Source organism: Opisthocomus hoazin, chromosome 26 (genome assembly GCF_030867145.1).
Source record: "Opisthocomus hoazin isolate bOpiHoa1 chromosome 26, bOpiHoa1.hap1, whole genome shotgun sequence".
Classification (NCBI taxonomy): Eukaryota; Metazoa; Chordata; class Aves; order Opisthocomiformes; family Opisthocomidae; genus Opisthocomus; species Opisthocomus hoazin.
In genome coordinates this window covers 7,701,788-7,725,832 of record NC_134439.1, presented here as the reverse complement: position 1 = coordinate 7,725,832, position 24,045 = coordinate 7,701,788, and the positions used below count along the sequence as shown (strand labels likewise).

The 24,045-nt window shown below is 51.8% G+C and overlaps 3 protein-coding genes and 1 pseudogene across 3 annotated transcripts in view; 1 reads left to right on the top strand and 3 right to left on the bottom strand.

Annotated features, from left to right (window-relative positions):
• Positions 1–8,749: 8,749 nt before the first annotated feature.
• LOC142364278 (uncharacterized) lies at positions 8,750–12,208 on the top strand. The gene is made up of 5 exons (XM_075443584.1): positions 8,750–8,801; positions 9,480–9,763; positions 11,226–11,293; positions 11,768–11,825; positions 12,047–12,208. The coding sequence occupies exons 1-5, from the start codon at positions 8,750–8,752 to the stop codon at positions 12,206–12,208; spliced, it is 624 nt and encodes a 207-aa protein (XP_075299699.1).
• On the bottom strand, positions 10,771–11,067 carry LOC104326520 (feather keratin Cos1-1/Cos1-3/Cos2-1). The gene has a single exon (XM_075443775.1). The coding sequence runs from the start codon at positions 11,065–11,067 to the stop codon at positions 10,771–10,773; it is 297 nt and encodes a 98-aa protein (XP_075299890.1).
• Positions 12,209–15,280: 3,072 nt separating the features above from the next.
• Positions 15,281–24,045, bottom strand: part of LOC142364277 (cyclin-Y-like protein 1-B) — a 57,668-nt gene continuing 48,903 nt past the window's right edge. The window contains 5 exon segments of the mRNA XM_075443583.1: positions 15,281–15,354; positions 16,371–16,595; positions 16,598–16,698; positions 16,700–16,818; positions 16,820–16,878. Of these exon segments, the coding sequence (XP_075299698.1) occupies positions 15,281–15,354; positions 16,371–16,595; positions 16,598–16,698; positions 16,700–16,818; positions 16,820–16,878 (578 nt within the window).
• On the bottom strand, positions 18,100–19,134 carry LOC142364200 (feather keratin Cos2-2-like; annotated as a pseudogene).

Below are 24,045 nucleotides of genomic sequence, written 5' to 3'. Positions count from 1 at the left end.
AGGAGCTCTGGATGCTTCTATGTCAGGAAAAGTGTGGATGCAAAGCTCTCACCTTGCAGCCTCACTTCAGGCTGTACACGATTGCCTGACATTGTTTCCTCTCCATTCACCTGGTAGCTATTGACTGTGTGTGCTCCCAATTTTCTTTCTCCCTCACAGCCACCGCTGTACTCCCACAAAGAGGGTCTTTGTGTGCACACACACAGTGTAAACACTCTCCAGTTGAGCTCCATATAGGGAGAACATACATCAGAGAGTCACCAGCTTTGTCAGCACAACATCCTCACACCCACCTCATTAACACACTGAAGCCCAAATTGGCCTCACTGAGGAGGTGGTTTTCTGCTCTCCTTCTGTGTGCCACAGGGAGTTTGATCTCGGGGGTGTCTCATGGGCTTGCCAGAGATGGATAATGGTCTCTCTCTTCACACAGGCCAGATAAATATCAGCGACACAGTTCTCGAAAGTGTAGCCATTTGCTGACACACAGGAGATGTCTGAAGCAGCCATGTCCCAGGCAACTGGAAATATCAAGTATTTGGTGCTGCGTTTTACCGTGGTCTTGAAGCCTCCAGGGTGGGAGATTAACGAAAGCAACTATAGACATTTGAATACAGAGAGGCTTCTAACTGCAGTTAAGGCCTAAGTCTTCAGTCTTCCTTGCAGTAAAGTTCTAAGTGAAGATCGAAGTGCGAAGTCAGACAAGAGAGGAGTAAGGGGAAATTGATCTCCCTTGCCTTCAGAGCAGGTGTCTCCAGGTAAGCTATTCATAAGCAGCTCTACAGGGAGTCTGCAAAGACGCATCACGAGCCGATGCCTTATATACACTGGCAACAGCACCAATCCTGTGAGCGATTTCATGGGGCACCTCAGCCTGGCATTGGGTCTATCCCTCACACCAGCTCTGCTGCCCAAAGGTGACCACTGAGCAGTCAAATTCCAGGATTGCTACAAGACCTTGTTGTGGCTGTGTCTTGTCTCATGACCCAGGGACACTGCACCCCCTTACAGAAGTCCTTCTGTCTCTGGCATTCCTGCTGCCAGCCACTTTAGCCCCTTCTGCATTTGGGTCTTCTTGCCCTCCACACCAGATCATTGCTTGGTCCCAGATTACCACTGCCAAGCAGTTATAATTTGAATTTCTCCTTCAGTGCACGCCCAGATAAACAGACATGGGCACAACCACAGCTGTGAGCTCACATGCACCCAAAGGGCAACTCACAGGTGTGCACTTATCAAGGGGTGTGTGCACATACCAAAGGAGCCCTTGCGCACACCAACATGCACAGCCACCCCCCATACCAACACGTACGCAGAGACATGCAAACACACATACTTACACATATGCATGCTCCTGCACATATGTATTTGCATACAGACATACATGTACACTCCTCTGCACAAATGTACTCACACAAAAGCACACATCTACACGCACCTGTGCCCACACAATTAAGTATACGCAGACCAGTGACACACATTCCTGCTGTCCTGCAAGAAGGCACGTTGTTGACCCCAAAAGCAGGGTTCTTTCACCCGGTGTGTGAAACGCCAATACACACACAGAGCACAGCTATATTTTCGCATATTTGCATAGATATGGGTGTCTGTCTCCAAACAGCACCCCAATCATTCAAATTAACAGTTCTTTATACACAAAGCATTGACATATTCATCTTCCTGATATATAGGCATTGTTATTCTAATAAATGATTGGTTAAAGTCTCGTTGTCCAGCATGTAAAATAGTATGCATGCTTAGCTGTTCTTGTTCAACTTCATCATTTGAGTTGGTGGTACAATTGGGGTAGGTGGTCTGTGAGGTGGTGGTCTCAGTCTCCCCCTGCCAGAATTTCCTTTCCCCTAGTGACCTGTTTCTTTTTTCAAGTCTCCGCGTTTCTTAGTGGTTTACCAGCTGGGATACTAACACATCAGTTAAACTGCTGCTCTTGACAGCCACATCCCGCTTCTCAAAGGCACATTGTTCAGAGAAGTTTAACTTCTTGTCTGGTTTTAAACCAGCAAGGGTAGGGCTACACAATGGACATCTCTAGCAGCAGTGTCTCAGGACAGCTGAGCTCAGGTAGAAAGGATGTTCACTTGAGAACTTCTTACTGCCTTTTTAGATACAGATAAAGACATGCAGCTAGGCAATCACTTGCACTGAGAAGGAACTGCCTCCAGGCTCGTCAGCTGGGTCTGAAGGTCAAGCTCTGTGTGTAGCACAGCACAGTCGAGGTCAGGGACTCCTAAGCTTATCTGTTACATCAATCCCTTACTCCTTGCTGTATGGTGATCTTTGGGTGAGGGTCACGGCACCCTGCCAGTTGTTTCCTTCATGTGAAGAAATAACATCTCTTGCACCTGCTCAGAGCGGCTTTTGCTTCCTTCTTAGGATGTAAATCAAGGCGTTAGACAAGCGAGTAAGAACAATAGAAGAACAGCCACTGCTCTGCTAGTGACCCTTTGCAGGGGTCTCCCAGGTAGGCGAAGGCACCTTGGCCATTGAAAGAGGCCACAGAAGTGAAATGGGAAGCACAGGTTGAGACAGCTCACTGCCTGCCTTCCACAAAGCGGAGTCACTGCATGATTTATATCACCATTACAGATAATCATCCTCTGGCAAGAACGCCCTTGGTTTGGAGTGTAAAAACTGCACGGATCCTGTACCTCTTTTTTTGCTTTGTCAAAAGGGCTTACTCATCTGTCCGATGTAATGCCATCTCCTCTTCAACAAGGACAATTGCAGATAGTTTCATCTTTGCAAAGGACCTGAGGGACCTTCTGCTTATTACAAGGTTTAGTCCAGTAGGGTTAGGAAGTCCAACTGTGCTGCTGTTGATGGTGGTTAGTAATAGTACTGTGAGGAAAAGAAGATTTCAGACATGCAAGTGAAAAGCCTTTATGAAGCTTTTGGCCTTCAGTCATTCAGATATATGTTTCATGAGCCATAATTTCCTGTCATGGTGTAACCTTGCAGACGGCAACCAGGACCAGACAGCCACTCGCTCACCCCTCCCTTTCCCTTCAGTGGGAAAGGGAGGAGAATGGACAAAGAGTAAAACTCATTGGTTGAGGTAATGACTCTTTAATAAGACAACAAAGGCAATACTAATATTAATACACATAATAATAATAATAATAATATTAATACAAAGCAAGCTATACAGAATGTGATATTTTTTCTTGCTGTCTGACAACCAATTGTGTTGCCAGTCCCCAAGAAGCAATTGCAGAACTCACAGGTTTCCTGGAGCTCATGAATTACAGAGGAATTCAGCAAAATCATGAATTTCACCAAATTCACAGAAAAAAAAAATGACGACTGAACTACCAGCAGAAACTGAACACCTGGAAAAGAGCAGGTTCCTGACCCCAGGAATAGCCCTATTTATAAAATGAGAATGACGTCTATGGTATGCAATATTTCCTTTGGCCAGCTTAGGCTAGCTGTCTGGCTATGCTCCCTCCCAGCTCCTGCACACCTGCTCATTAGCTGGATATGGAAAACTAAAAAAGTCTGTGATTTTTTAGCAAGAAAGAAAACCATCAGCGTTATCGGCATTCTTCTACTACTGCATGTAAGACACAGCAGCTACTGGGAGGAAAAATAACTCCATTCCAGCCGAAACCAGGACATTCCCTCTTGACAGAGGACATGGTTGTGGGGATTTCCATCATTCCACTTCTACACTTTTGCCAAGACATCTGGATTTTCGTTCAGGAAATAAGACATGAACCTGTAGTAGCTGCCAAGAGATATTTCGACCAATCAGAAGGGATGAGACTGACATGTAAAAAAATCCCCTCCCCCCAGAATGGCAGCCAAATCCTGAGCAGAGATCCTCTGGGGGGACCAAAGAAGCAGTGAGGAGCTTTGAGCTCAACTGCAGCTCTCTTGGGAAGTGCACCCAGGCTCCTTGTCCTTGCTGATCTTCACATTCTCCTGAATGCTCTGTACCAGAGCAATTCGACCTCCCTCAGAAACAGACCGCTTCACTGTCTCCATTTCTGTGCTGACTGCCCTCAGATGCTACATGCTTACCTCCAGTCTTGAGCCTCAACGCATTCAGTGGCATGGGCAACTTTTCCCTGCTACTCCTGCTGATGCCCACTGGCCGTGACCCCCAGAATGGGTCTTGGAGGGGTGAGTAGCAGCTATCGGCCGTTCCAAAAGCTGTTCCTTCCATTAACATTCTTGCCATTCTGCAAAGCAAATCATCTTTCGGAGGGCCAAATCCAACCCCTGCCACCCCAGCGCAGCTCCGGCCATAACAAGAGGAACACCCTTCCTCCAGAGCTCGTGGGGCTACTGAGCCCTCAGGGCCTCCTGTTTTTCTGGACATTGGTGAGCAGAGACAAAGCAAGGCACAACCTGACAGTCACTGACAGCACAGCACCCGTGGATGTCTTGCTCAGCTCCAAGGACTGCTGCCCAAAAGAAGAGCCACTGCAGGGTGTCCCAGCCTCCCATTCTTCTGTGAATGCAGAATGGTCTCCTTGTGCCCTTACCCCCTCCCACCCCAGAGCAACACCCTTCTTCTTTGTCCCCTTGGGGAGTGTCCACAGAGGGAAGGACCACACGGAGGCCAGGCTTGAATACAGCAGAACTTTAATGAGTGAAAAAAGCAAAAAATATCACTTCAGTGGAAGCCAGCAAGGCTGGAAGCCCCAGAGGAAGTCAAGAGTCTGTGGTCCTTGGCTGTGGAGATGTTCCTGCATAATGTCCATCTACCTGCTCCGTGGAGGGAGAGGAGACATGGTTCCCACTAGGCTGGCCTTGGGGATACCATGTTGCCAATGGGAATCAAAGCAAACAAAGAAAATGGGGAGAAAGGCAAAGCCATTCTGCTATACTGAAAACACCCCCAAACTCTAGATCCTTTGCCCAGCACCATGTTCTGAGTTCCTGGAGGTGTCTACCTGGAGCCTCCTTAGCATCCTTATCAGGCCAGGTACCTTCTGCCTGAGTAGCGGCTGGAAATGCCAGAGAGGTTACAGCACCTGGAGGTGATGGGCACTCCATCACAGCTGAGGATGCTGCCAACAGCAGCAGAGGTGGAGGAGCCCACAACAGTGTTCTGTGCGTAGGAGCTGAGGATGGGGCCAGGCAGGGTCACCACCACGGGGGAGGGCTGGATGACAATGGTGGAGTTCTGGCACTGCCTGACACAGGGCTCATTGCAGCTGTTGGCCAGTGGGGTTGGGCCGCAGGGCCGGCATGGCAGGCATGGGTTGTAGCAGGACATGTCTCTGGTCTGGAGGTACAGCTGTGAGAGAAGAGAGAGAGGAAACAGAGCACAAGGGTGTATGAGAAACAGCCTCGTTATCCTGTCACAAAGGAACCAAGGTCGCTAAAGGGTGGGGTGTTGGAGGCTCAGCCAGGAGCCACACACTCTTCATCACCCTGTAGAGAGCATCCTGGCCCAGGGAGGCTCTCTCCTTGTTTGTAAAACAAAAGCCCCCCTCAGCCACATTCCAGCCTCTCTCTATGCAGAACTTCTCCCCACTTTCCTCTGTCATAAGAAGAAGATCCAAACCACACGAAAGGACATAGCCACTATCAGCTCAGAGGTCCACTGAAGAGAGTTCTCACTTTGAAAGAGGAGGAAAAGGGGCTTCAGACTCACCTTCGTCCCAAGAAGAAGGAGCCAACAGAAGCGAATGAGAGAGCTGGGACCTGGGCTGGCTTTTATACCTGCCCTTCATTGCCGCAGGACCAGAGGAACCCTTTGCAGAGGTAACAATTTTCTGACAAGCTCCTCTTGAATGCAGATCATCACAGCTAATGATATGGGCTGTGCTTTGGTTTCCAACACTGCTGCCTTTTCATTTCCAGGTTTGTTCCATGCTCATTCCCCAATGAAGGTGTCACCGAAAATCCAGGAATAAAACCTCGTGACACCAACATAGTGTTAAAAGGCAGGCATTCTTTATTGCAGCGCTGGATGCACGGGAGATAATTCCACCGAACGTGCATACCCCATACCTTTTCCGTATAGTTTATATAGATCAAAATATACATATTTATTAGGTTACATAACTTATCCCTTTCATAATAACGTTAGTTCATTTTCATACACTCCTCCCACCCGCACTTGCGCAGTGCCTCCTAGTGGTGGTCGTCGGGGGTCCCAAGATGAAGGCTCATCCTCTTCATCACAGTGTCCGCTGGTTGACCCCAGCTTCTGCACATGCGCAGTCCTCTTCTGGCTCTTGTCCCGTAGCTAGGTCGCTGTAACTATGTCGCTGTAGCTAGGTCGCCTTGACTGGCTCTAGGTGACCGCTAACATTCCAGGTGGGAAACATGGGACTTTTTGTTTCAGTTAATTTGGACAATAGATAAAAACCACAAACACACCTGCAACCATAATAATGCTATTCCTATTAAAAATCCCCCTTTACCGTTATTGCTTAACATTGATAATTACCTGGAAACCAAACTCTCTGTTGCTGGACCTAACGTCCAGATGGGCAGGGGCTATACAAGGGACATAACTAGCAACATGGTTTATGTTTATGGTTAACAGATTTCATCCCCTTGGTTACAAAGGCTTGTTCTGAGCACTGGGATGAAAGGCGCCAGGATTTCTAGGGCAGGAATTCTGGCAGAAGACTCACCTCAAGTGCTGGATGAGTCCACATCAGGGAAGTGGCATTAAACTTGGCCACTCTGTTGGGGCAGTTTCAGGTGTTGTTCTCAGGAAGAAGCTACAGCAATCCTCAGCTGGACACCATGGGCTCCCATGCATTATGACGTACCCTGTCTTGTTTTTCACTTTCTCCTCAGCTCACCCTGATGATGCTCTCTTGTTGTTTCCCTGTATGTATGCGTTCTGCTCCTAAGTTTTGACCACACCCTGCCTGACACTGCCCAGTCCCCGGGGGTCCTCAGCAGAGTCCGTGGTTCATTGTGTTGCTATGAGGGTTCTTGTCTTCTGTGTACCTGTAAACAGCCAGGTTTGTGTGGGTGCACTTGGGAGCACAAATCTGTGTATATTTCCATGCTGATGTGTATGGATCTGTGTGTGTGTGTGTCCATGCTTGAGTGTGACTCATCAAGAGGGAATGTTCCGCTCATGGTAGGGATACGTTCAGCTGCTCTCTCCAGGAGAAATACAAAGGAGCAGATTCCCAGGGTCAGGAGCCTGAGTGCAGTTGAGGGGAGATGGCAACATACTGCTAGAGATCTGTCTAGGGAAGAGGATCTCACATGCAGCCTGTCTCCTGCTCCTTTTCCTGCCCCTCCAGGTAAAGCACAGAATTGAGGACTGCTTTGGACTTGAGCCCACCTAGATCTTCATGCCCTGCATTGGAATCTCAGTCAGAGTGCCGAACAACTCCCTCTGAGAGGGAAAGGACACTGGATCCGAGACCACATTCTCTAAAGCCTGCTGTTCTCCCACAGGCAAGGCCAGTATAGACCCTCTTTCTGATAAGGGCTGTGCACAGTGGGTGAATATCTAAGCCCATCTCCCCTCCTGAAGATCTGTCAGCCTGAAGCTCAAGTCCAGCTTGCAGGCAGTGCAGCTGAGGACTTCACCCCTTCCCTTTAGTGACCTTAGTGAGCTCAGTGCCAGGGAGCTCTGCTGGGAGAGCTCTGACAGGGCTGACTCCTCTCTCCATGGAACCGCTTTTGAGCTGAGGCTCTAGGGTAGCCAACGGCACACCCCACTGCTTTCTCAGGAGGTAACAGGCACTGTGGGGAAGGCAAGGACAGGGGAGGTTTGTACCTAGAATATAGCAGGACCTAAGACAGCCTCTCTCGTACTTCCTTTAAGACCAAATCAGTGACAAATGGGTTCAGTGATAAGGTGGGTGGAAAAGTGGCTGGACTACCAGGCTCAGAGAGTTGTGATCTTTGTACAAAGCCCAGGTGGCTGACACTTCTTAGCGGGGTAGAGCAGTAGGGATCTGTAATAAGACCAATATTGTTTATTGTTTTCCTGATCATAATGAGTAGCGGGCAGTGGGGAACTCCCAGCAAGTCTGTCAACAACAACCAGCGAGAGGAACATGCTTGAACTGTCAGGCATGGCTCCTGCTGAGAGGACCAAAAAAGGCTGGAGAAACAGGCTGACTGGAATCTCAAGAGGACCAAAACCAGCAAGAGCAAGGGTTTGCATTTGATGGAGGAACCAGCCCATGCAGTCATGCGGGCTGGCAGCTGGCTGCGTAGGAGACAGTTCCTCAGGAAAGAGTGTGTGGTTTTAGGAGACACCCAGCTGAACACGAGAGAGCAGTGTGCCTTTGCAACAAACAGGCCATGTGGCGTCCTGAGCTGTGTTTGCCAAAGTGTTGCCAGCAGGCCTGGGAAAGTGACCCTGACCTTCTGCCCCTTCTGAGACCTTCTGAGGATAGTGATGTACTGGAACAAGTCCAGCAAAGGCCACCAAGTCAGTTAGGGGGGGTAACAAACATGACATAGGAGAGCCACTCAGCTTGGAGAAGAGATGTCATCAGAGTCAAGGCGCTGATGCTGATGGCAGTCGCAGCTGGCTCTGTGCAGGCTGATTCTCGCTGGCGGACGGCGAGAGTCCATTTCCCAGGAGACCAAGTCGTGGCCGGGCAGAGCCAGCGAGCGCTGCGAGGCCGGGCGAGAGCCCGAGCGGCGCCGGCGCCGGGCTGAGCCCCGGGGCGGAGCTGGCGGCGGCGGCGAGGGGAGGAGGCGGCGGAGAGGAGGCGGCGCGGGCGGAGCAGAGAGCCGGGGCTGGCGGGGGGCAGCGAGGCGCGGGCGGCGGAGCGGCGGGATGCGGCGGTGCCGGGGCGCGGGGCTGGCGGGGCTGGCCGCGGTGCTGCTGGGTGCGCGGGGCTGGCGGCGGTGGGCGGGGGCTGGGGCTGTGCCCGGGCTGCTCCCGAGGGATCCCAGCACAAACTCTTCCCTCTCCTTCTTCAGGGTGTCTTTCCCCGTCCCTGCCCCTCTGCCAGCTCTCCTCCCCCTTTCCAAGCCCTCCAACACTTCTTTCTCCTTATTTCTCCGCCACCTCTGTCGTTATGACCCTGCTTGCCTGTACACCTGCCTTCCCATTCCACCTCACCTTCTGCTTTGAATTTGATGTTTATTGCCCTGAATACAGCCCTGTGTCCTTCACTGGGTCACGCATCCTACCGTGCATTCAGCATTTATTCTTCTGATTTCAACACTCCATTCTTCACTGTAACACACTCTGCTCTCCTTTCTCCTCTCCCTCACTCCATCCACCTGATACCTGTATCCACCCATCCATCCATCCACCCTGCACCTGACTTTCATTCTATCTCTGCCTGCATCAATTTTCCGTGCCCTCCCAGCTCTCTCCCCTCACTCCACGCATCCATACCGGGACCACTCTCCATGCCTTTAGAAGGGCACATGTCCCCACCCTTTCCAGTCTGACTTGGTCTCACCTCCACTCTTCCTGACTATTTCTCTGGGAAAAAAGACATCAGAGCTCGGCGGTCGTTCGTGATCTTTGGTCTTTCCTTCTTCTTTGTCGACAGTGACTGTGGCCAGAGCCCAGGTGCAGCAGGAGCCATTGGCAGAGACCACCGAAGGCACCAACATCAGCATCAACTGCTCACACCTTCACATCCAGTCTTATGAGCAAGTCCTGTGGTACCGCCAGCTCCCGGGCCGAGGCCCCGCATTCCTCGTGAGCACCCTGAAAGGGTCCAAGGATGTTCCGGCCCCTCCGGGGCGGCTGTCGGTGGCGGCAGACCGCCGGTCCAGCGCCCTGTGGCTCGCCCGGCCCCGGCGCGGGGACGCGGCGGTGTATTACTGCGTCGTGGGAGACACGGGGAGAGGAGCCGGGGCTGCGGCCGGGCACGAACCGGCGCGGGCGGGGCCGGGCGTGCGTGTCGGGGGCGGGGGGGGCAGCCCCGGCCGGGCCCGCCAGGGGGCGCTGCCGCTCTGCCCGCCGTTGCCGCCTCGCCCCGCTCGGCCCCGTCCGGCCCCGCCCGGCCCCGCAGCTCGGCACCGGCACCGGACCCGTCGAGGCTCTGCAGCCCGTTCCCCCACAGCCTTGATCCTGCCCTTTTTTTGTCTCTGCTCCTTCTCCGAAACATCCCATGTCTTGCGCCATCCCCAAATATTTTGCACTGCAACTCGTAACGAGCCCGATCCCCTTCAGGCAGAAACAGCCCTGAATTTATAAGATGATCACCTCACCCTTCTGGGAGGTGTCGTCCCCAGACAGGCTGTCGATCATAGTACCCTGAGAGCTAGTGAGAACACTGTGGTAAAGAGGGTTGTGTGGGATGTCCATCTGCCAGAGAGAAGCAGCGTCTCTCACTCTGTATTTACAGCGTATCTTCCTCAGCTGCAAGACACGGGGCACCCAGTGCACTGAGTCCTACACTTTTTTCCTCTGGGACCAAGGAAGTGCCTTCACTCGCGCCTAACCTGATCCTCTCCAAAAAGCCACTTTTTTCCTGAGCAGACTGGAAGACTTGTCTCACAAGAGAGAAGGACTCAGAGGCCCAGGTTTGGATGCAGCACAACTTTAATGAGTCTGAAAAAGAAGAGGAGTTGGCTCACAAGGAGCACCAGGGGCAGCCACTGAGATGCAGTGAAGCTCCTGCAGGGTGTCCATCTGTCTGCCCTGCAGAGAGAAGGGGGCAAAAATGTCCCTGCTAGGGTGACGTTGACAGACAGTGACAGCAAAGGAGAGAGGAGAGTGGAAGAAGGAAACAATGGCCCAAAACTAAATGCAATGTCCTAAAGCTCTATCTTCCATCCAGCACCGTGTTCTGAGCTGTTGGAGGTTCTTGTCCAAAGAAGTTGCCAACAGCTTTAGCAGGGTTGACATCTGTAGCGGCTGGTGATGCAGGAGAGGTCAAAGCCCCCGGAGGAGATGGGCACTCCCTGAGAGCTGAGGATGCTGCCAACAGCAGCAGAGGTGGAGGATCCCACAACAGTGTTCTGTGGGAAGGAGCTGAGGATGGGTCCGGGCAGGGTCACCACCACAGGGGAGGGCTCGATGACAATGGTGGAGTCCTGGCACTGCCTGACACAGGGCTCATTGCAGCTGTTGGCCAGCGGGGTCGGGCCGCAGGGCTGGCATGGCAGGCACTGATCGTAGCAGGACATGTCTCTGGTCTGGAGGGGCACCTGTGAGAGAGTGCAGGGAGAAGCAGAAAGCAAGGACACATGAGCAGCAGCACTGCACCCAACCATGGGAAAGCTATGGCGCCTACAGGCCCACTGCAGGCTGCCCAGCTGAAAGCCTAGAAGCAACAATAACTAAGATCCAGGCTCTCTCAGGGGAAGACCGTCTCTCCCCTTCCCTCTCCCATGAGAAACAGCTCCCACCCCTGTACTAAGACAGCCCCTGTCAGCTGAGACAGACATCAAGGAAAGAATTGGTCTTGAAGGAGGAGGAGAAAAGGTCTCAGACTCACCTGATTCACAAGGAGAAGGAGGCAAGAGAAGGGAATGAAAGAGCTGAGAGTTGTACTGCCTTTTATAGTAGTCCTGCACTGCCTCAGGCCCAGAGGCAGCCTTTGGGGAAGTAATAATTTTCTGACAAGTTCACATCAAACTCAAAGCGTCTCAGCTAATGGCATGGGCTGTGTCCTGGTTTCCTGTGCTGCTGCCTTTTCATTTCCTGGCTTATGCCACGTGCTTCCCCATAGGAAGGCTTCTGTAATTTCCAGAATGAGAGTCCCTTGGCTTTCTGGGGCAGAAAGACATCATCGCAGGCAGAAGACTCAGCTCAAGTGCTGGTGGCACCCCGTGCTGGCAGGTGATGTGCACCTGGGTCATTCCTGTGGGCTTGTATGTGGCAAAGTTGTCAGGAACTAGGCACCGCTCTCCTGCTTCTCGTCCACATGCCTAAGGACTCCCGGGTAAGATGACATGCCACACCCTTTTCTCTTGCTCCTCCCACATCTCTCTGGTGGTTGCTCCTTGTTGCACGCAGGTGGGCTTCTGCTGGGTGTGTTGGACCCTACTGCAACACTAACAGTGCTGTTGGGAATATTTTGCTGGGCGCATTTGTCGCATTCTCTCCCTGTGCAAGCCCTGCAGGTCACCAGGAGCGTGTCTGGGGCCTGTTTTTTTCCCGAAGATATTTGAGTCCTATTCTGTCAGTGTGGATGATGTGAGGTCCTGGAGACTGAACGTGTGCCTGAAGCAGACACTTGCTGTAAAGACACTTTGGGGAGGCTCAGAGGAAGTCAAGTTCATACCGCAGGAGTCAATCACTATGAAATTTGCCAAGCAGAGATGAGGTGTTGAAGAGCAGAGCTTTGTCACAGCTGGAAAGAGGCCTTTGGGAAGAGTCCTGTGTCCAGCCAGACCCTGGGGATGTTTTGTCTCTGCCTGGTCCTGTATCAGTTCAGACTGTACCTATAGCGGAGGTGAACAGGAGTGGTCTTGAAGGGGGCCTTTTCCACTCCCAGGACACAGACCTCATGTCCACCTGGGTACCATACGGCCAGAGAAAATGATCATGGACACCTCTCTAAACGTGGAATGGTTGGGCTCACCGAGATCACCATGAGACGCAAGATGCTGGAAGGTTCCTGGCAGCCTTCTGTTGCCTGACAGTGGACTGCATGATCTGTTCCTTTGCCTACTACATAAATTTTGAGGTGGCCAAGACCCCTTTGACAATGTGACGGTGAGTTTGGAGGCGCAGGTGTGTGTCTGCCTGAGGGGATGCTCAAACACCTTCTGACTTTGGGGGCTGTTTAAAGCCCAGCTGCTGCCGCACTGCTCAAGGAAGAATCTTCAAGTGCTGAAAAACCTGGCCCTGGCCCTATGGAAAATGTGGTGTAGCAAAGATTGCAACTTGATTCCTCTCCTTGGGATGAGTGCCAGTCTGTCATCTCTCTAGAGAGCCTCCCTGGGTCAGCAGCGTGGGGATGTGAGGAGGTCTGTCTGGAGCAGCAGCTGAAGAGATTTTCTCCACTCCCCACAGGGAGGTTGGGAGGCTGCTTTCAGGTGGCAGAGGAAGGAGAAGATAGGAACCTGCAAGCACCAACACCCTCTTTCTCGGAAGTCTGTGTGCAATGTGTGAAAGGGAAAGCATGACACAGTCCTGCATTTTCTGGCAGTCCTGGTGGGACTTGCAGCCTTTGGTGAGATGCGTCTTTGAGGCTAGCCAGGATTGGAGCAAGAGGAGGTGCGGACGCAGGCCTCTGCGATGCTGCTGTGCATGGGTAAATGGAAACCTTGGGTAAACTCAGAGAGGTTCTCCTCTGTGCTGTCTGTGGAGAACTCCCAGATGCTTTTCCATGTGCGGGATGCCAAGCTGCAGGACGGCACCAGGTGTCCCTCTGCTGAGCCCACATGGTTACCCACCACATGCAGCATCACAGAGAAAGAGGGTGTGTGTGGGTGTGTGTTCCCTGTGGAGTGCTTCCCTCCCCAGCACTGTTTGCTTATAGACCTCAGCTTGTCCAGCAGTAGCGTGTTGCGGTTGTGGCGAGGCTGGGTCTCTGGCTCCGCAGCCTGTGCAGCAAAGACAACTGTCATTAACAGCATGCTGGTGTGACTTTGCTGTCTGAGATCAGACCCAGGGTCTTGAGCAAGGAGCAAAGTAGCCCAACGAAACCGTCAGGTTCACACAGGGCCTGGACTTGTGGGAGAGCTATTGAGGGATGCCACCAGAACGCCACCAGGGTCCATCCAACCCCCTGAGCTGAAGCTAAGTGCAGCAGGGCAATGAGTGTTCAAAAGATGTATGCGACTGGCTTGTCATGCTCATATTCTTCCCTCAGCCTCCTCTGCAGCGCACTGTTGCAGAAGGGATCCTTTGTTGTGAGACTTGACTGCTCTTGTGCCTTTATGTCCTAGCCAAAACAGCCCGAGGAAGGAAAATCTCTTCCTAGGCGTGCACCTGGACATCAGCCAAATGCTCAGCCTGTGAAAAAGACCCGTCAGCCAGAGACTGGGGAAGATATCCTGTTCAGCCGGATTCCCACCAATGCTCCAGGCTCTGGCTTTGCTTTTCCTGTCCCTCCTCCACCTTAGGGGAATCACCACTACCTTGATGGGGGGAATCCCTGTGTCCCAACTTCCTGGCAGAAAACAGCTCTTCACTTCTTTTCTAGGAATGAGCTTGTCCCTCTGTGCACAGTGTGTTTCAAACTGGAGTGTGTGAGAAGCAGAGACAGAAGAGAGAGAATCAGCAGGAGGCAAAGAGATTGAAGCATGTGAAGAACAGAGATGTCCTGTGCCTGAGAGGGATGGAAGAGGGATGAGAGGGATGGAAGGGTGCAGGCAGGCAGAGGTTCTGCATTAACCCGCTCAGTTAACATGCTCACTTCTTCTCTGCTTCCTTGTCTGCGCTGACAGCTGGAAAGCTGCATGCATATTGCATGTGTCGAGAGCTCAGGGGTTGATTCTTCCACATGACCGCCTGCAGAATCACCCCCTGGATGTCCTCCATGAAGAGGTTCAGTGGGCTCTTGCCTGAGGGACAAAAACTCTTCCGTACCAGAGCAGGCAGAACCAGAGAGGGAGTGCTTCAGGCAAGAGCAGAGCAAATGTCTTCTCCTGCTCACTTCTTCCTTCCACTTCCCCACTGAGCCATTTCCAGACGCTCTGCTCGTGAGGCTGGGAGGTGGTGTTCGACTTTCTCACACACAAACAGGAGCGCTGGTCTCCACATGCACCTCAGCTCAGTGTGGATCCCAGTGTGCAGGAATGCCTGCCACCACCTGCCAGGGTGCCCCTAGAGGGGAGCTGTGCTGTTCCCCAGCTGCCTGCTTTCCCATCACCCAGAGCCTCCGGAGAACGGTCTGTATTGCCTGGTCCTCATGTGCTGGGCCCGGGACACATCCAGCATGGTGAGGAATCCAAGGAGCCTCTCTGAGAACGTGACATCCTCCTTCTGATTCCCCGTCATCTTGGCTGGCCCCTGGGTCCCTGAGGACGCCCTCAGCGGCTGTGCCTTCATTCCACCCAGCCTAGCAGCTTTGGCCAGCAAAGCTTAGCATGGGGCGAGTTTTCCTCCCTTGCTGGCACTGATCTGCCCTCCGCTATTTGGCTGCAGAACCTGTTGGTGTGTGAGGTCTGTTGGTGGACAGACTGTGCCTGAAACAAGGCTCTAGTATCCCAGGAAGGGTGAGGAGATGGAGATGCCCTGGCACAGCCAAACCACTCAGTGCACTGATGAACCCCCCAGTGCCACTGCTTGCGGGTTTCAGTGAGGAAGAAGTGAAGCCTTGGTCTCTGGGGACAGCAGGAAGGTGCCGACTGCCTGGATGATGAATATGCACAGTGAATGTGCCTGGAAGTGCAGGCAGGAGGAGAGTGTGGGGAGCTTTGCCTTCTTTGAAGCCCAGCGGTGCCTTCAGGAGACCCTCCTCTGCACCTGGGAGATGGTGATTGCCTGAAGGTGACCAGTGTCTAACTCGCTACCTGGAGCTGAGGGTAGAGGTCAAAGAAATTGACAAGTATGGTTGAAAAGCATACCTAAATACCTTAAAAATGTTTTGGGGGTTTTTTTGATCTTGTTTTTTTGTCTTTTTTCTCACAATCTTATTTTGTTTTTAAATGTTAATAATTGACATGCATCTTCCCCAGGCTGAGTCTGTTTTGCCGGTGAGGCTACCTGGTATTTCATCTCCCTGTCTTTGGCTTGACCCATGAGTCTTTTCACCTTATTTTCTCCTCCTGCCTTATTGAGAAGGGGGCTTGAGAAAGAGTGGGTGGGCATCTGGCAGCCAGCCCGGGACAAACCCACCAGAGGACATGACAAAGCTACTCCAAACAGGACAATAGGAAGCCTTTGAGAAACATGACCATAAGGAAGAAATAAGAAGATGGAGGACGGGACCAGGAGCACAGCCAGGAAAGAACATGGACAAGACTCCCATCTGACACCTTTCTGAGAACTGGGTAATTGCAATTATTCTTGGCGAGAATAAAAGCACCCAAGGGAGAACAGCATGGCTCAGGGTCAAAAAGGATCATATCTGAAAAACATTTCCCATGGTCTTCTTTAAACTGTCGAGAGCAGCAGGTTGGGAGTAGATGAAGTGGAATAAAAACTCACCGTGCTTTTTCATTTTTCTAGCATCCTAATAATCCATTTATGTTCACTTTTGTCCTAAGAGAGCGCATTCTGGGGACAGAAAAGCTTAGTGCGGACGATCATGCAGGTGATTATTTGCAATCTACGGGTGACATTTGTATTAGTTAGGGTCTTCTTTCGGGCAGATTATTTTTTCACTTTCAGATAACCTCCTTTGTAATATTTAGAGCCATGGCAAAGGAGAGCAGGACACCTGTAACTGATCTCCTCCTGCTGGGCTTCCTGACTTCCCTGGGTGCACACGTGGTCCCAGGTGCCATTATCTTCTCCATGTATCTTCTAACCCTGATGGGGAACCACCTCTTCATTCTCACTGCGTGGAGCAATAAGCACCCCCAGACCTTACCGCATTTCTTCCTCGTCAGGCTTCCTTTGTGGCGATTTGCTACCCCACCACCGGTGTGCCAAAAATGAGGCAGACTTTCCTTGCCACCAGGAAGACCATTGGCGTTGCCTGCTGACTGGCACAGTTGTGTTCCCCTTGCTTGCTGGCTATCACTGAGCTGAGGGTCCTTCAAAATGTCCATCAGTCTTTGGCAGGAATCCACACCCCACACAGCCTGATCATCCCTACTTGAGAAGCCAGCATCCTCGCTCCTAGGATGAGCTTCTTACAGCTCCTAAGGCACGTGTCAATCTCCGCGTAGGCTAAAAGCCTTTCCACATACCCCAAATTGCATCTTCAGCTGTGCAGCACTGAAAAGGGTGCGAACCAAGCAGGAGATGTGCTTGTGATCAGGGCCATGCTTGCAGTAGTCCTTGGGAACTGCTTGCTGGGTGAGGGGATGAGATTTTTTCCTCAAAAATATCCAATCGTCTGTCTGAATCTCTGTTCTTTCTATGGTAGACTATTGCTAATGTTGCAATGGGGGTAACTGCAATTGCATAGAACCATTCTGGATCAGAGCTGGAGCCTGGCAGTGGTGCCACCTCAGAAGCCGAGGCAAGCTGCCCCAGGCTTGGAGGAGACCAAGGACTAGAGAGCAGCCATTGGTCTCTGGGCGCTGGGTGCTGTCCTGGAGCTGCAGTGCCCATGGGGCTGTTGGATTCACAGGGAGTGGTGAGTCCATTTGTGTGGCCGATACCAGTACTAACTGGTGAATTGCCTCAGCCCTGCCAATCTGGACAGCAGCTGGGCCCTGCCAGGTGCTCCAGGACCGTATGAGGTACCTATCTCATGTGCCTGTGCTTGTGCGTGCTGGCTGTGGACCCGAGATGAGGCAATGGAAAGGAAGGCAAGGGGGGATGAGGTTGTGGGCTGTCGCCAGGTGTTATTGTCTCTAGATGCACACTGCTGCCACCCTTTGAAGCCATTATCTACTTGAGCCTCCTCCCCCAGCACAGCTCCATCCAGGCCTAGAGGACATCCCTTCCCCAAGAGCCAGAGGGGCTGCTGACCCCATCCCTTGGCCTCCCACAGCCATGGGCTCCTTACTCCAGGACAGCAGTTGTTGGGCTCCCCATTGACAGAACATGCTCCAGGGCCCAGTGCTCCAGGCCCATCTGGGAACAGATGCAGCAAGGCTGACTGATGGCCATTGTCTGTGGAGTAGCCAGGAATGTCTTCCTCAGGTCCAAGACACGGGGCACACCAGGCAACCCAGTGCACTGAGTCCTATCCTCTTTTTCCTCTGGGACTAAGGGAGAGTCTTCTTTTGTGCCCACCCTAACCCTCTCCAAAAAGCCACCGTCTTTCCTGAGCAGACTGGAAGACTTGTCTCAGAAGAAAGGAGGATTCGGAGGCCCGGATTTGGATGCAGCACAACTTTAATGAATCTGAAAATGAAGAGGAGATGGCTCACATGGAGCACCAGGTGCAGCCACTGAGATGTGCTGGAGATTCTGCAGGGTTCGTCTGCTTGCCCTGCAGCAGGAGGGAGGCGAACAGGTCCCCACCAGGCTGGCGCTGGGAGACAGCGACAGCATAGGAAGGAGAGCGAGAGGAGAGTAGAAGAAGAAGCAGAAGCAGAAGAATGGCGCATATCTCTAAATGGAATGCCTCAAAGCTCTATCTTCTGTGAAGAACCATGTTCTGAGGTCTTGGAGGTTCTTGCCCGGGCACATTGCCAGCAGCTTTAGCAGGGTCGACATCTGCTGCCACCGTAGCGGCTGGTAATGCAGGAGAGATCAAAGCCTCCGGAGGAGATGGGCACTCCCTGAGAGCTGAGGATGCTGCCAACAGCGGCAGAGGTGGAGGATCCCACAACAGTGTTCTGCGGGAAGGAGCTGAGGATGGGTCCGGGCAGGGTCACCACCACGGCGGAGGGCTGGATGACAACATTGGAGCTCTGGCACTGCCTGACACAGGGCTCATTGCAGCTGTTGGCCAGCGGGGTCGGGCCGCAGGGCTGGCATGGCAGGCACGGGTTGCAGCAGGACATTTCTTTGGACTGGAGGGGCACCTGTGAGAGAGGGCAGGGGGAAAAAGAAAACGGGGACATATGAGACGCAGCATTGCACCCAGCCATGGGAAAGCCAAGGCCCCTACTTGCCCAGAACAGGCTGTCCAGCTGAAAGCTGAAGAGTCACTTCAGCTAAGTGCCAGGCTCTCCCAGTGGAAGACATTCTCTACCCTTCCCTCTCCTATGAGACACAGCTCCCGGCCCGGGGCTGGGACAGCCCCTGTCAGCTGAGACAGACATTGGAGAAAGACCTGATTTTGGAGGAGGACGAGAAGAGGCTTCACACTCACCTGATTCCCAACGAGAAGGGTGCAAGGGAAGTGAATGAGAGAGCCAAGAGTTGTACTGCCTTTTATAGTAGTCCTGCACTGCCTCAGGCCCAGAGGCAGCCTTTGGGGAAGTAATAATTTTCTGACAAGTTCACGTCAAATGCAGAGTGTCTCAGCTAATGGCATGGGCTGTGTCCTGGCTTCCTGCGCTGCTGCCTTTTCATTTCCTGGCTGATGCCACGTGCTTCCCCATAGGAAGGCTTCTGTAATTTCCAGAATGAGAGTCCCTTGACTTTCTGGGGCAGAAAGACATCATTGCAGGCAGAAGATTCAGCTCAAGTGCCAGTGGCATCCCGTGCAGGCAGGTGATGTGCACCTGGGTCATTCCTGTGGGCTCGTTTGTGGCAAAGTTGTGAGAAAATGGGCACCGCTCTCCCATTTTCCGTCTGCATGACCAAGAACTCCCATGTTGGACCCTACTGCAACACTCACAATGCTGTTGGGAACATTTTACTAGGCTCATTTGCCTCATTCCCTCCCTGTGCAGTCCCTGCAGGTCACCAGGAGCACGTCTGGGGCCTGTTTTTTCCCCAGAGTGTTTGAAATATGTTCTGTCAGTGTGGTCCCAGCATCTCCTCAGCAGAGTCCGCTCTCGCTGATATTTTCCTGCTTTTATGTGTATAAGTGCTGGACTCTAGGCTGGCTTCATGTGAGCACACAGACTTTTGCATTATTCCATGCAGGTGTGCATGAGCACACGTGTGTCTGTCTGTACTTGTGTGGCCCTCCATGAGGGCATGTTCAGGTCATAGTAGGGAGACCTTTCCTTGGTGTGTTGATGAGATACAGAGAGTAGAAGGTTCCTCCTGACATAATAAATGGTGGCTGAATGGAATCTACAGCTGACTGGTTATGGCTTCACCCTGGTACGGAGGTTCACTGAGAACTAGCAATGAAATGCAATGTCTGCCTCCTGCACCCATCATTTCTTGCTTTGTGAAGGGAGAAAGGCCAAGCAAGCCTTCCCCACTTCATGTAGACCTGTGTCACTGAGTGGAGCCCCTTAGGGAGCAGTGTTGCTGGTCATTGGGCTGGGACGCAGGCTCCTCATGTACATGCCAATGCCAGATGCGCTTTTACAGCTCATCAGCCTGCTGCTGAGCTAGGCAAGGGCTAAGACCTCACACCACATGGGTATTGGACTAAAAGGACAGGGGTGCAGAGGTTGCTCAGCCTTGAGAAACAGGACTGATCCAACCGAGCATTAGTTCAGCTGAGGGCTGCCCCCTTTCCTTTGTTGGCCTTGCTGAGACCATTCCCAGGTAGTGCTGCTTGGAGGCTTCAGCCAGGACTGACTCCCCTTCCCATGGGAGCAGCTTTCAATCTGCAGTTTGAGTGCTTGGCCCCAACCGGAGTTACAGCTCCAGTGGTGACACATTTGTGCCTGTGTCTGGACATGGACACCACTGATCCCACTTTGGACCCTGACATGTGGGTGACTTCCCAGCTTGACATGAGACCTGCCTCGTCTCTGTGAAGACACCTGATGATTGCTGGGCTTTGTATAACCCCGATTACTGTCAGGAGACCTCATCCTGAACTTGACTCACTAACTCACCGACTCACCTTTCCAACTTGACCCTAGACACACATAACACAAGAGCCAGAACACAAGCAGGAGAATCTAGAAGTCTGTGCACAATTGCAGAGCTATGATCTTGTTGAGGTTTTGCAGAAAAGGTGGGATAGCTCTCGTGTCTGGAGTTTGCAGTGGCTTTGCAAAACAGAAGGCAAAGCTGTAACCCTGCACTTCGTAAGAGAAGATCTTTGTCCCCTTGGGGATCTGCCAGACAGAATTTTTGGGGGAAAGTGCCCTGGGAGGTCAAAGAGACCAAAGAGCATAATATGAAATACAGCAGTTAGGATCCGATGATAATAGCATTATGGAAATGACTATAACCAGCTCCATCCGTTCAACTCGCTGAAGACATGAAAAGGATCTACCGAGGACATGAGATGGTGGTATTTGTGGAGCATTTCTTTCCAAATCTTTAAGCGTGACTGATCATATTATTTCTCTTAAGATTATTCAAAGTTGCATATACACCTTATTGAAGCCTGAACTGTTGTTTATCTGGTGAGTTTGTTATTAATCCAAATTTACTTTATTCTCCATTTTACCCGTAGTTAACGTAGTAAGATTTTGATCATGGTGTGGAAGTTGCAGGTGTATCCTCTGTGAGAAGGGTCCAGGCACACATTTGCTCACTAGGTTCCCCTGTCTCAACGGAGTGGTGGAGAAAAGAGGAAGAGCAAGAGCAAGAAAACTTGTGGGTCAAAGTAGACAGGGAAATCACTCACCAATACTGTTTCAGGCAAAATAGACTTGTCTTGGGGAATTTAACTGTAAATGCTGAAATACTGACTTGGGTATTGGGAAACAGAGATGACAAACATTGACAAACTTAGGGAAAAACGTCTTTTGTCTCCTTTCCCCAGCAGAAACTTGACTCTAGACATGTGTCTTCCCCATTCCTAGTCTCCACTCCCCTTGTTATCACAGCAGGTTATAACAAATTAACCCCTTTGGTCAGGCAAAAGACAGCACAATCGTTTGGGCTGGTCCATAGCAGCATCTATTTTTTTTCTGTTCTCTCTATTCCTTGTTCTTTTCTTCTGCTTCTCTTTCCTTCTTACTTGTTTCCTTTGCCATAGCGTTGGTCCTCCATGGGACAAAATCCCTTTAGAGAAGTACTTGCTCAAGCAACAGGTATCTGTGGGCTGTCCTGGAGGTGCTCGCTCTAATGGGAGTTGAGGATATGGAGCCTGCAAGACACCTCAGCCACGAAAAAGTATGCAACGGACCGCTGGGCTGCACGGGGCACTGTGTGGGTGTGACAGAAGAACAGGGAACTTGCCCTAGCTGTCCTTGCCCTTGGACGCCTGTCATGCCCCCTCTTTCTAGAGATGCGTGAGAAGGTGGTGAGGAGGAGGTTCTAGGCTCTAGCCAAGGTGATTTGCCCTCCCATCGCCTCCTTCCATCCTCACGGCCATCCCATGAGACAGCACAAGTTGGGATCACCATCTGTAGGGTATGCTCGGAGGCCAAGGGGAATATTTCTGGGTAGAGATGCAGCAAGGGAAGGGTTGATGTTCATTAGCTGTGGAGCAGCCAGAGATGTGGTCCTCAGGTTCAAGGGCCAGGGACTGAAGGAGGCCCACAAACTGTGTTTCCTGCCCTCTCAGTTCTCTCGGAATGACAAAGGGTCCCAGCATATCTCCTTCTCCCTGGACAGCTTCAGAGATCATCCAGAGAGGAAAGGACCACACAGAGCTGGAGGCTGGAATGCAGCAGAGTTTAATGAGTCCAAAGAAGGAAACAAGATGTCTCGGAGGGGAGTCCACAGGGAAAGGATCACCATGGGCAGCCAAGAGTCAGTGCCCCATGATCAAGGGACAGTTTCCACAGGGTAGTCCTCTGTCTGCCCCACACACGGAGAGGGGCAGGCAGGTCGCCCTTAAGCTGGCTTTGGTGGGTCTCAGGGACAAGCAAGAAGAAAGTAACAAAGGAAACGGAGGGAAAGGAGACAGTGGAGGAAGGGAATGGGAGGCAATGGCCATGTTTTCAGAGAACCCAAGTTGGCCCCTTCCAAAGGGCTGAAAACGTTTGCAGGAGGAGTGGGACATGCTCAGCCCCTCTCAGAGCAACGGCCATGACCTCCATCGTTCAGTCTGGCATCATCTTCTGGGTTCCTGGGGCTCCTTGTCTGTACTGTCACCAATCATTTTAGCAAGGGGGGCACCTTCTGCTGCCACAGTATTGGCTGGTGATGCAGGAGAGGTCACAGCACCCAGAGCTGATGGGGACTCTGTTACAGCTGAGAATGCTGCCAAGAGCAGCAGAGGTGGAGGAGCCCACAGCAGTGTTCTGCGGGAAGGAGGTGAGGAAATGGTCAGGAAGAATGACCGTCAGGAGAGGGCTCAATGGCAACGGTGGGCAAATAAAAGAACTAACACTCAACATGCTTTTTTTGATGTCTGCATGTTCCTTTTGATGTATTGTTCTTACATAAGATGTTGAAAGGAAGAAACATAATAAACCATATGCATCTTTTCTTCTAGAATTATTGTATAAGACAAAATAAGGCTGGCTGGGGCTTTGAGAAACTCACCTACTGAAAGATGTCCCTGCTCGTGACAGAGGAATTGCACAAGATGATCTTTAAAGGTCCCTTCCAAACCAAACCATTCTATGATTCTATCATTCTGTAAAAATAAGGTCTACATATGTAGACCGGCATCGGACCCGTCGAGGGCTTGCAGCCCCCTCCCCCACATCCTTGATCCTGCCCTTTTCTTGTCTCTGCTCCTTCTCCGAAACATCCCATGTCTTGCACCATCCCCAAATATTTTGCACTGCAACACGTAACAAGCCTGATCTCCCCACAGGCAGATACAGCGCTGAGTTTATAAGATGATCACCTCACCCTTCTGGGAGGTGTCCTCCCCAGACAGGCTGTCAATCATAATACCCTAAGGGCTAGTGAGAAAATCGTGGTAAAGAGGGTTGTGTGGGATGTCCATCTGCCAGAGAGAAGCAGCGTCTCTCACTCTGTATTTACAGCATATCTTCCTCAGCTCCAAGGCAGAGGGCACAGCAGGCAACACAGTGCACGGACTCCTATGCTTTTTTCCTCTGGAACCAAGGAAGTGTCTTCTTTCGCACCTAACCTTATCCTCTCTAAAAAGCCACTTTCTTCCTGAGCAGACTGGAAGACTAGATAAGGTCCTCTACAGCCTACTATAGGTGACCCTCCTTCAGCAGGAGGGTTGGACTAGATGACCCAGAGAGGTCCCTTCCAACCCCTACCATTCTGTGATTCTGTGATTCTGTGACTTGCCTCGGAAGAGAGGAGGACTCAGAGGCCCAGGTTTGGATGCAGCACAACTTTGATGAGTCTGAAAACATAGAGGAGTTGGCTCATAGGGAGCACCAGGGGCAGCCACTGAGATGCAGTGGAGCTCCGGCAGAGTGTCCATCTGCCTGCCCTGCAGGGAGAGGGGGGCAAAAAAGTCCTTGCTAGGGTGGCGTTGACAGACAGTGACAGTAAAGGAGAGAGGAGAGTGGAAGAGGGAAAGCGTGGCCCTAACTCTAAATGCAATGTCCTAAAGCTCTATTTTCTGTCCAGCACCGTGTTCTGAGCTGTTGGAGGTTCTTGTCCAAAGAAGTTGCCAGCAGCTTTAGTAGGGTTGACATCTGTAGCGGCTGGTGATGCAGGAGAGGTCAAAGCCTCCAGAAGAGATTGGCACTCCCTGAGAGCTGAGGATGCTGCCAACAGCAGCGGAGGTG